Source organism: Furipterus horrens, unplaced genomic scaffold (assembly GCF_987537825.1).
Source record: "Furipterus horrens unplaced genomic scaffold, mFurHor1.1.pri manual_scaffold_4, whole genome shotgun sequence".
NCBI classification, from domain to species: Eukaryota; Metazoa; Chordata; class Mammalia; order Chiroptera; family Furipteridae; genus Furipterus; species Furipterus horrens.
Window position 1 is genome coordinate 175,872,360 of NW_028327174.1, and position 12,549 is coordinate 175,884,908.

The following is a 12,549-nucleotide window of genomic DNA, read 5'->3' on the forward strand; positions in this document are numbered from 1 at the left end:
TCAGCGAAAGGGATGTTGGGAGAAGCAGAAAGCACCGGAGGAAGGGTCTGAGGTTGAAGCGGGGACTGAAGCGTCCCTTTTAAGACGCCCGGCCCCCCCGACGTGGCTCGCGGCTCGGGCTTTGGCCGGCCAAAGAGGCGGCGCTATCTCCGTGGCCCCGGAAGAACTTAGAGCGAACGGCGGGAGAGGGAAGCAGCTGAGAGGCGGAGGAAGGCGGAGAGAGCGGCTGCGTGCCGACTGAAGCCCGCGGCCTTGGGAGCTCCTAGACGCTGCTGAGCCCACCCGGCAGCCTCCCCTTGCGCTTCCGGGAGCCGTCAGGAGCGAGCGCGCCTGCGCGCCGGCCACTCCGCACGCCTCGCCGCTGCCTTAGCGTCGGCCAGCGTTGCGACGGTTCCTTCTGTGCTTTCCGCCCGGCAGCTCGGCTCGGCTCGGCAGCGCAGGGGCGTGCGGCATGTCGCGACGGCGGCACAGCGATAAGAACGACGGTGAGTGTCCTGGGCCCCACCGCCGAGGCCGCGCCCAGGTGGGGGCTGAGGTTTGGCTTCCTTGGTCTTTGGGTCTCGAGGGAAAGGAATGGGAAGCCTTTCCTATCCGGAGCGCTCGGAAAGCCTCGGAGGGATGGAGGGTAGCACAGCGGGAATGTGGCCTAAGGACTTCTGAAAAGCCCCTGCTTCCCCACGCTCCAGCTCCTTTAGTCGTTGGCTAGTTGGAGGCTTTGGGGTCCCCCACGCCTCTTAACGACTTTTCAGGATTTGGTCCTTAGCACCGCCGAGCAGGGAAGTACACCTGTGTCTTTGCGGCCGCCTTTTAGGGACAGTGACAGGGACCCTATAGTCCCAGTGTCTCGTTTTGACCGTCCGACTGCACCTGAAGGGGCTTTCGGCAGAGTACTAAATGGGAAGGAACAAAGCCTTGACTGAGAGATCTGAAGACTCGCAATGTAGTTCCGTCCCCTACCGGCCATCGGTGATTTGCCTTTTAAGCTACAGAGAACGAGAACTCTCACCCACACCCAAGAGGTCACTAAGAAACAGATGCATATTGTTATGTTAGATTTTGAACTGGCTGTGATTGTATTTTCCTCGCGTAAGAGAGTGCTGGAAAACTAACTGGAGGGCCTTTAGAGATGTAGATCGGGGTTGCTATCTCCACTTGGATGGTTGTCCCCGTGGAGATCATGGTACATCGTAAAAACCAAGAATACGTAATTTTTCTAGTTAAAAACAGAAAAAAATGAAAAATAAAATAGAAAAAGATGCTTACATTACATAATCAGAAAACACACAGCCACAAAAAAGACTGAGAGTAATTCTATGAATATTTTAGTTTATTCTTTGAAAAGAATGTAGTGTAGTGGTTAACTGGCCAGACTTTGGCACCAGGATTTAAGCTTAAAGATAGACCCTACCGTTTACTTTGTCATCTTGCTCAGGTTATATCACCTTTTTAAATCCTAAGTGTGTAATATAGAAGTAGTATAGAAGATGATACATTACCTCTTAATGAGTTTTGTGGTAGTTAAATGAAATAATACATGTGAGGAATGGTTTATGATGATGGCTGTTTTATCACCTCTTAATGCTTAAGAGGTGGTCCACATGGGCAGATATCACTGATGTAAGGAAAAATACAGAACAAAACATTTTAATTGTATTAATTTCCTCCACTAACATATTTCTTTTTTTTTTTATTTTGGTTTTTCAATTACAGTTGTCCCCTTTTCCCCTAATTTCTCTCCCCCACCCAACCCACCCCCTCTCCCGCAATCATATCCCTCCCCGTTGTCCATGTCCATGAGTCTTTTATATATGTTCTTTGACTAATCCCTTCCCTTACTTATCCCCCTTCTCTCCCTCTCCCCTCCCCCCTATTGACTGCTATTCTGCTCTTTGTTCTATTTAGTTCCTTTGTTTGTGTTGTTCTTTAGTTTCCTGTATTAGGTGATATCATATGGTATTTTTCTTTCTTTGCCTGGCTTATTTCACTAAGCATAATTCTCTCTAGTTCCATCCATGTTGTTGCAAATGGCAGGAGTTCCTTCTTTCTTTCTGCTGCATAGTATTCCATTGTGTAAATGTACCACAGTTTTTTGATCCACTCATCTGCAGATGGGCACTTAGGCTGTTTCCAGCACTTAGCTATTGTAAACAGGGCTGCAATGAACATAGGAGTGCATATGTTCTTTTGAACATATTTCTCTCTTTGACTGTTGGTGCTGTTAGGGGTAGGTGAAACTAAATCATGTGTGTTTAGTTTTAACAGTGAACCATCAGATTTCTGCTAGAACATGGCTTGAAAGGATATTCTAGTCCAACCTTCTCATCTGATCCCCAAGGGTTGAGAGTTTTTGTGTAATTAACATGGGGTCACAGCTAACGGTGCCCAGATACCAGTGAAAGCAAGTCCGGGGTTCTCTTCACTACAAAGGTAGTATGCTTTGTGCTTTTTACTTATTTTTATTTTGTATTATTATTATTATTTTTTATGTAGGAAGCTTCTTGTATAACATATTTGGGGCACAGAAAATACATATGCTTTGAATTTGATTAATCAAAAGCTAATGCACTTGAAGTCATCACTTGGGGTATAGAGAACTTTAACTTTTTAAAATTCTTCAGTTCTCTTTGCTTTTCTCATACTTTGTTTTCTCCCTTCCTTCTTCGCTCTTCTAGAGTAAACCTAAAGGGAGAGAAAATGTTTCCAAAGGGCAAACTGGAGAATTGGTTTTGAATATGTAGAAACACAGCTTTTGCTTTTTTTATTGGGATGCTTGCATAATTTTCTTGGGAGTTTCTTTTAATACCAGCTGGCATTTGAATCATTGTCCATTTGAGTCTTGATGCAGGAACCTCAGAATAAATATGTAAAGACAAAGTAAAATGAGTTAATCAAAGTTTCCTATGGCAAATAATTTAGTAATGGAGGGGCAGTTCATACTGCCTCTTGGATACTACAAGAAGTCTGGAACTTTTGTATATTGCCACAGTTTCAGCTAGGGCTTACCCTAAATAGTGATCTGAATCAAATATTTTATATATTTTTAGTTGAGCATCTATTAATATTTTTTAAATTAGCAATATTAGAAGCTTAAATATTATTGACGGCTATGTTATAGTTTATTATAGTCATAGACTGAGTTATTCTAATTATAGTTTAATATATCAGCATTTCTGGATTATTGTCATAACTGCATATGCTTGATGAGACATAATCATTTATTCAACAAATATTCAACAGTGCCAGTCATTGTCCTAACTACTATACAGCAGTGGACAACACAAAGATGGGAAATAGACAGAAAACAACCAAGAAAAATGTAGTGTATTATGTGATAAGTTCTAAGAAGAAAAATAAAATTGGGTAAAGAGAGTAGAGACTGCCGTGGGGGAGACGTTGCTGTGTTCCCTACAGGTTGCTCAGGGAAGGCCTCGCTGAGAATGGCAACTGCAGGAGGTAGGGGAGCAAACTACGGGGCTCTAGGGAGTGGGGGGAACAGTGGTCTACAAGCATAGGGAACAACTAGTGCAAAGGCCTTGAGCCTAGACCATTGCTGTCTGTTCACTGGTGAAGAGGCCAATGTTGTTGAAGCAGAGTTAGTGTGAGGGGATGAGTTGTAAGAGATAACGATCAGAGAAGTAGCAGAGGATTGGTTCATAGGAGATGATTGTTATCTCACCATGAAGTAGCAGAGGATTGGTTCACAGATGATTGTTATCTCGTCCTGGCTGACATGGCGCAGTGGATTGAGCACCAGCCGGTGAACCCAAAGGTCACGGGTTCCATACCTGGTCACATGCCTGGGTCACGGGCCTGGTCCCCAGTTGGTGCAAGAGGCAACCGATCGTTGGTTTCTCTCCTCTTCTTTTTCCCTCCCTTCCCCTCTTCTCTTAAGTGGAGACTATTATGCTAAATGAAATAAGTCAGGTGGTGAAAGACTAGTACCGTATGATCTCACCTATAAATGGACCCTATGAACAAAACAAACAAACGAGCAAAATAGAGCCAGAGACATGGAAGTAAGGAGCAAACTGACAGAGACCAGGGAAGGGGGAGGGGGATAAGGGGGGGGGAGAAGGAGAAGGGTCTAGTCAAGGAACATCTGTAAAGGACCCATGGACACAGACAACAGGGTGGGGATTGTCCTGACTACCCACCAAATCTGGGCTGAGGGGTGGGGTAGGGGAGAGCAGTGGGGGAAAATTAGTGCCACTGTAATTGAACAACAATAAAATAAATATGTACATTCTAAAAAAATAATAAATAAAGTTGTAACCTTGTGTTGAGACTAGAGTACCCAGGATCTGGGGAGACAGTTTCACCTAGAGGTCAATTTATAGACAGGAAAGGGAAGTCCTAAGTGGAAATGAATGTGTTACATCTACTGGTCCAGTGCTAAATCTAACTTATTTCTTAGAATCTTTTGAAGAATATTTCTGAAGCATTTTAGTTATAGTATATGCATAGGATAATAACTGTCCAATACATTGTTTTGTTCTTTTAAGAAAGTATTTAGATTGTCCATAATCTTAGCCAAAAACCCACAGTAGCCCCGTTTAAGCTATTTAGAATTAGATCCTTATCCTTTACACTGTAACTGGTTTTGTACTCAACTGTAGAAAAATAAAGTGAATAGAAGTGAAGGGATTTGTTACTTTCAGGAAGAGGATAGTTTGTTTCAGGAGTGATGGTTGCCTTTACTTTAAATCTGCTAGATCGAGGTACTTTACCCTTTTACCTTGTTGGTTTCGTACTTTCTCTTTCACCTTGTTTTTGTTTTTGACTTTGTGGGTCTAAAACTTTTTATTGTATATCTGATTCTAAATAAGTATGTTAGATGTAGGATGGCATACCCATATAAAGTTAATTTTATCTTAAAGAGGAAAGATTATTTGATGTATTAAGAGCCTTTTAGATGGATTTAATAGAGACTTGCTTCTCTGTTCTATACTAGCCAACTGTGAGTGAACTGGCAACATGTAACTTTAATTTACATTGCAAAACTTGCGTTGGGAGCTACCTTAAATACATTTTCCTGAGGGTACATGAAAACATTCAGTTAATTCCCAAGATTTCCTTTTTACTTTTATTTTTTATTGTGTTTCTGTTATAGTTGTCCCACTTTTAACCCCCATTGCTCCCCCTCCCACCCCTACCCCCCAGATTTTATTCTTAATTGTGGTGTTTTATTCGACTTCGCCCGGGTTCTCTTCACAGTTCAATATCCTGTTATTGTCCATGAGTTCACATTATATATGTAGTTCTCCCTCCCTTCATATTCTCTCCAATATTAGGATAAAGTGGGGCATCTCTTACTTTCTGCTTCTTCCCATTCTCCAAAACAAATTTGTTTTTCAATATAGTCAAAATGAGAAGAAGAGACAAAAAGAGGTGCTGTAGTTCAGGTACAGGACTACATACTTGTATTACCTGGCTTTTCTTTGGAAATCCTGCTTTCTCTCCCCACAGTGTCATTCCCCCCTTTTCAAGTACAAGAGGGTCTAGGAGGGTTGCCTTAAGGACTAGGGTATGACTCCAGACTGATACAGGAACAAGCCAGCTGGGTAGTTAATTTAGGGAGGTTGTGGAATAAAGGGTTGGCAACGTATAAGGACCAGAAAGAAGGGAGCATTAGTTAGGGTTTAAAGCAACAACAAAAACTGTTCTCATTCAGCTGCTTTTTCAGGATGTACAGTACATTCCCCCCACCTTCCTGGGATTCCAGTTTTGAACACTGTCAGTATTCTGCCTTGCAGAACAGAATTTTTCAACATCAGCTTTGTTAACACTTCGGGCTGGGTTATTCCTTGTGGTTGGGAGTTGTCCTTTGCGATGCAATATATTTAGCAGTGTCCATGGCCTCTACTCACTGGATGTCAGCCACACTCCCCAGGTCGTGGAGACTAAAACTGTCTCCAGAGAATGCCAAGTGGCCCTTCGGGAGCAAAATCTCACCCAGTTGAGAACCACTGCTCTAGGAGAAGGCTGTTTTTAATGTCCAGAACAATAACTTACATAAACATTGCATCAAATATGCATGTTTTTTCAATGAATGAATCCCGGAAATAGAAAACCTTTGTGGGAGGGAGATGCTGGGTGGAGGGGAGTAAAGGGGAGAAAATTGGAACTATTGTAACAATATAATCAATAAAGAAAAGCTGGAAAAAAAAAGAAAACCTTTGTGATTGTAATTCATCAGCTTACAGAATAATTGTCACTATTACAATGAGTACTGCTGGTACTAACAGGTTTTAGGAATAAGCAACCAAGGAATAGTAAACAACTCAATTTGAAAGGATGGAAGTAGCAGTACTTGATGTTACAGAGAGTATTCTGTTTGCCAGTAGTTGGCACCATCCACAGAAATGGAGAGGGCGGCTGCATTCATAGCTCCATGGAGCACCTTTTGCACAGAATTTAACATAAATAATGCCTCCTGGAGTTACAGTGGCCCTGGATGTGGAAACTGTTGGTTAATCCAGTCTAGTCTGAGGAGCGGAGGGTCAGTTAAGACTTCCACTGTGTGTAAAAAGTAGGGCTTCTGGTTAAAAAAAGAGAGACTATAATGTTGAAAAAGTTAAAGTTTGTGACAACGAATTTATCATTAATGTTAATTTGTTACATCATTGAAACAGGAGGACAGCCTCACAAAAGGAGGAAGACTTCGGATGCAAATGAAACTGAAGATCATTTGGAATCTTTAATATGCAAAGTAGGAGAAAAGGTATGCACCAGAATAGGCACAGACTGTGATGGCCTTGGGGTTGTAGTTCACTGTGCTTTGATTAAATTCATCAGCTGAGAACGGGATGGTCTGTTGTAGACAGCGCTTGTTTTTGCCTCGTCTCTGTGTCCCAAAGTGTGCAGGTTAAACACCTCGGAATGCAGATCACTGAGAATTAAATGTTTTTAGTATTTTTTATAGAATATGAGTCTTAGAAGACATTTTAGGGAGTAGCCTCTTAGTTTATAAATGAAGAGCCAAACAAGTCCTAAATACTGAGAGTCATTTGCCCAGAGTCATACACTGGGTGACTTAGAGACAGAATAGAGCCCATGATGTCCTCATTGCTAATACTTACTCTGCTGTCTTTGGCTGCGTACTTTTAAAATTTTGTTCCTTCTCTTTTCATGGGTTTCTAAAAAACAATAATTACCTGAATTGATTTATATTAAACCTGTCTTAGTGCCTTGTGTATGTAAGAATTTTTTTAATGATCACCTAGAAAATTTTCATTTACTGCTTCTGAGTACTTAACAGACATTTAATATGCTGTCCTCTACAGAGTGCCTGCTCTTTGGAGAGCAACGTAGAAAGCTTGGCTGGTGTTTTGGAAGCTGATCTTCCTAACTACAAGAGCATGATCTTAAGGCTTCTTTGTACAGTGTATGTATGCAAAAGATTTATGAATCCAGGTGATAATGTATTATCTACTCTTAAATGCTTTGAGAAATGTGCAAAAGATGTGTTTATGTTCCATATGTGATCAACTTTCCTTCTATTGGGAAATTTGTACAAATGAAATGACCTTTGGTTAACTCTTTCTTAGCGATAAATAGGACTAAAATTGAGCGTTTTCCTTACGTTTTGTTTCTCGGGACCTGAAAATTATTGAAGTTGACTATTTTTAAGTGATAAGGTAGACATTTTTGCATTCAGAGATTTTAAGACCATACCTTTAAATATATGTAATAGAATTTAACTTTTACTTTTAACCAGTACCAAACAAATTTGAAAACGAATCACTCAAATAATAGCCCTTTTTGGAAGACTGAAGAAGCTTTTGAAGCTATTAACAGGCATAATCATTATGAGTTACATTAGGTAGAACAAGTATCAGCATTTCATTTGTGAGGAAATTGAAGTAGGAAAAGTCTCACATGCAATCATGAAATAGTCTCTCCTAGTGGTGGAATCTGCACTCTAGATTCTAATCTCTCAGACTGAATTGTATGCTTGCAAGAAGTAGGTCTGACTTCTGGATTAAGGGATCTTTGTACTTGATATAAAATTATAAATGATCTATTAGGTATTTTTACATTATGAAGGTGACTTTTATTTAAGTTGTCATTTCAATTATTTTAAAATAATGTTTTTAATGCTTATAGGTCATTTTTGAAATTAAAAAATTATATAGGAATTCAGTGGATTTCTTTTTTATTTTTTAGTGGATTTCATTTTAACCACAAATAAAGTACAGATAATTTAAAAATCTTAAAAGGAATCCAATTACTATTCAGGAATACATGTTCTTAGAGTAAGAAACTACTAAGAAAAATCATTTGCTATAGTTATCCACTGCCACCAGTTGTCTTCTGTTTTGAAAGCATTTGTTAGAATGGAATAGATATATGCTTAAATTCTAAAGGAAGCCATGACTTTTTTAGGAGTGCAGGGGTTACTATAATGGAAGGATTTTTTGTTTTAAACCTAAATTGCCCCTAACACTGCCAGGTACCTTGGAAAACAGGAAAAGTATATGAGAATCTGAATGATCATGAGTTCCTGTTTGCTTTTCTTTTGAGCTAATTTCTAAAGGCTGCCTAAATTAGGAAGTAACATTTTCTTTTTCCAAAGGTTTATTGCTGTAATCCTCTTCCCTTCTTTTCAAATAACTGTAATGAAAATTTACACACTTGGAGTAAACAAACTGGGATGTAAAGAAATCTTACTATATCAGAGTACCATTTTAAAAATTCAGTAATTTCACTGATAGAAGCTTAGTGAAAACTAGTTTTATTTCTGAATTTTTTCTAACCACTCAGAATAGTGTTTCTCAAAGTGGAGTTATGATTTTATGACATTCAGTTAGCTAAGTTTAGAAATGCTGCATCTCCCCTCTTAATGATTCTGCATGGAAGAAACTTGTTTCAACCAGTATTTCTTAGATATTTTACCATAAAAACTATTTTCTATAGCACTACTATTCAGTTCCACTAAACACGGAATAAAAACTAGTCTACCATTAGTTATATTTTTTTCAGTTTGGTAACTTTATAATTACAGTGTATTACTTCTTTAACTCTTGGATTAACTAATTAGAATTAAAATGAAAACTGAGGGGGGAGCATATCTGTAACTCTTCTCAATATTTATGCCTTTTCTGAAGTAGTTTTAAAAACAGCTAAAAGTAATTCTGTTCCAAACTTAATAAAATGTTAAAAGGTTTATGTAATACAAATTCAGCAACTTAACACAATGCTGTTGTTTTGGGGTCTTCTTGTTGTACTGGGTTTCCAAATCAGTGCACGTCTGTTACCTGAGAAGTTGACAATTTATACAACATTAATTGGACTGCTGAATGCCAGGAATTACAACTTTGGTGGAGAATTTGTAGAAGCCATGATTCGTCAACTTAAAGAATCTTTGAAAGCAAACAATTATAATGAAGCTGTATATTTGGTAAGTTTATTTATTTATTTAGGTATATTAAGAAAGGGACTGAGGGATAAATGAACTACAACCAAATAACCTGTCCTATTTATTTACTTTATTTTATTTTTATTTTGAAAGGAGGTTTATTAAGGCCAGGGACAATGAAGCAAGGGAAGGACTAGAAGAAGCAATAAGAGAGAGCCAAGGCAGGGCTGCTTTGGCTCACTGAGAAATAAAAGTCAGTGACAGAAGTGAGCCAAGGCAAGGCTGCTGTCGGCTTACAGAAAAGTCAGAAGAACGGGGGCCTTGGAGACAGGTTCAGGGGGTTAGCCCAGGACGAGCTGCCACTGCCCATGGCTCCGCTGGTTGCAAGTGTTGGGGACCCTTATAGTTTAGGAGATGTGCACCTATGGGGGAATAAAGAGAGGACCTGTTCCGGGGAGGGAGAGCATGCCTGTTCTTTCTCTTGAGATACAGTTCACCACTCACTGCAACAGCTGCTCTTTTGAAACTGTTATCATTAAAGGTGCCACAGAGTTCATTACCAAGTCCAATGGTTTCTTTTTCCTAGTTCATCTCCCTGCAGTATGTGATTCTTTACACGTACCTCTTAGTTTTTGCAGCAGCATAGCCAAATAGAAAAAAAAAGATTATAGGTTGAAGTAGCTAGACTATTACAGTCTAGGTTCTTAGTATAGTAGAGAATGGAAACCTATGAATGCACAGATTCCTATCCTTCGTAAGGTTTCTGTCACAGCTACACACCTCTGCAGTTGTAGCACAGAAACAGCCATAGGCAATAAGTAAACAAATGATCGTGGCTGGGGTCCAGTTAACACTTACTTGTGGACACTGAAATTTAATTTTATATAACTTCTATGAATCATAAAGTATTCTTCAGCGTTTTTCCAGGCATTTAAATATGTAAAAATTATTCTTAGTTTGCAAGCTATGCAAAAACACAGGCAGCAGGCTTGATTTGGCCCTTCGGCTCTAGTTTTTCACACTTGTAGTTTCACCCTTACAGATTGCTTGTTTTGTTGTTACTATTATTGGGGACATTTCAACTTAATAGAAATTGTTTTCCCAACAGGTTCGCTTTTTATCTGATCTAGTGAATTGTCACGTCATTGCAGCCCCATCAATGGTTGCTATGTTTGAAAATTTTGTAAGTGTAACTCAGGAAGAGGATGTACCTCAGGTAAGAAAGCTCTAATCCTAAATCTTGTTCATATAGTACCAGGAATTTTTCACTGGTAACTCTTATTATTAAAAAAACAAAAGATAACCCTGGCTGGTGTGGCTCAGTGTATTGAGCACCATCCTGCAAACCGGAAGGTCACCGTTTCGATTCCCACTCAGGGCATGTGCCTGGGTTGCTGGCCAGGTCCCCAGTTGGGGGCACTCAAGAGGTGACCGATTGATGTACCTCTTGCACACTGATGTGTCTCCCCCTCTCTTTTTCAGTCCCTTCTCTCTAAATAAAATCTTTTTTAGAAAAAGATAATAGCATATTATCATGCTATAAATTTTTAATATCTAAAAGTTAAGTCAACTGGTATACTGGGGATTCTCATGACATGAATGTTAAATGATTCTGTCTAGTAAAATGAAAACTAAAATATCTAGAAATCCTCTCAGTGAACCAGATGTCTTACATAAGCCCTGTTAAATAGTGTCAACAGAATTGCATTCAAGAATAAATACGTGTACAATATGTATAAAAAGTAACCAGCACATATTTTAAACTTACCTTTTAAAAAATTATTTAGGTGCGACAGGATTGGTACGTGTATGCATTTTTGTCATCTCTGCCCTGGGTTGGAAAGGAGTTGTATGAGAAGAAGGATGCAGAGATGGACCGCATCTTTGCCAACACTGAAAGCTATCTTAAGTAAGGTCACAGCTAGTTCTCTTTGTTTGTTTAGGTAAAGGATGCCATAAATGTGTTATGTTTTACCTGTTTTAGTAATACCATTTGAATTGCATTTCTCAAAATGAGCTGTGGAGTTCCCTAAGGCTTTCTCTAGGTAATCTCATACCCCTGCTGTTGTAACTTATTGAGACATCAGAGCAATCAAATATGTTGCTTACTTCGTTGATACATACAGAGGAATTGGTAACATGGCTGCTTTTAAGCTGCTTTTGTACATATTGCAAAGGCATAAAACAACACAGTGGTTCCAGATATTAGTGTGCATAGGAATCATCTGTGGTAGTGCATATGCTCTATTCTTAGGGCCTAGACCTGCTAAATCACAATATGTTAGAGATTTGGACACCATTAATTTATTCCACAAGCAGAGAACATACCATATATTTATTTCATGTAGGTTAGTCCTAAACTAAGTCCTTTAAAACAGTGTTCCTTAACCTTTAATACTAACAATAGGTCTTATTGGTAAACTAATGCTCAATTACCCAGTAACTAGGTAATGGCTTTGTGTCCCTTTAATGTCTTCAGAATAATTTTGTTACAAGTTTCATTTTATATCTGTTCATAGGTACTTTTTTGGATATTATTAATATCTACTTAGTTACAAATAAAGCTAAAACAAACCTAAAGATAGAAATCTGCCTTTTTAATATGTTAAACTAGATGTTAGGTTTGAAAATTTTTTAATATTTTTGAAAGTTTTACTGGTTTTCTTTAAAAATGTAGATGTTCGCCAAAGAATAAAAATAAAAGTGTATAAATGTCCTAGCATTTGAGTATTGGTATGTATCCTTCCCCTTTTTTATACATATGGTAGTGCAGTATGCACGCTGTTCTTTACTTGCTTCCCCCCTCTTAATATAACTTGGATTCGTTGCATAAACACATAAGTTCTGCCTCATTCTTTTTAACAGTTGTACAGTATTCCACTTTTTTAATGAGCCATAATTTAGTCCCAGTTGGAAATATTTAGGTTATTTCTCTTGCTGTTATAAATAGTGTTTCAGTGAATATTCTTGTACAATTCTGTGTACATGTGAAAACATATTTGTGAGGGATATGAATTCTTAGAAATGACATTGCTGGGTTGAACTGTCTTAATTTTAATTTTGATAGATTTAGTCAAATTACTTTCCAAAGACATACTCTCCCAAATCTTCTCAAGGGATTATATCAGTGTTTGAAATTGCATGTTTACCTACATTTTGATAAAACAGTATATTATTTCAAATTTTTGATA

The 12,549-nt window shown here is 38.7% G+C and overlaps 1 protein-coding gene across 3 annotated transcripts in view; it reads left to right on the top strand.

Annotated features, from left to right (window-relative positions):
* Positions 1 to 12,549, top strand: part of NCBP1 (nuclear cap binding protein subunit 1) — a 33,751-nt gene continuing 21,202 nt past the window's right edge. Inside the window, exons 1-6 of one of the 3 annotated variants that reach the window (XM_090274458.1) lie at positions 1 to 485; positions 6,633 to 6,721; positions 7,284 to 7,384; positions 9,244 to 9,400; positions 10,467 to 10,574; positions 11,146 to 11,267. In XM_090274458.1, the coding sequence (XP_090130584.1) occupies positions 452 to 485; positions 6,633 to 6,721; positions 7,284 to 7,384; positions 9,244 to 9,400; positions 10,467 to 10,574; positions 11,146 to 11,267 (611 nt within the window). In that variant the 5' untranslated portion in view covers positions 1 to 451. Of the gene's footprint in view, positions 486 to 6,632; positions 6,722 to 7,283; positions 7,414 to 9,243; positions 9,401 to 10,466; positions 10,575 to 11,145; positions 11,268 to 12,549 lie in introns of those variants that run through there. The other 2 variants (XM_090274459.1, XM_090274460.1) reach the window with 2 other exon arrangements.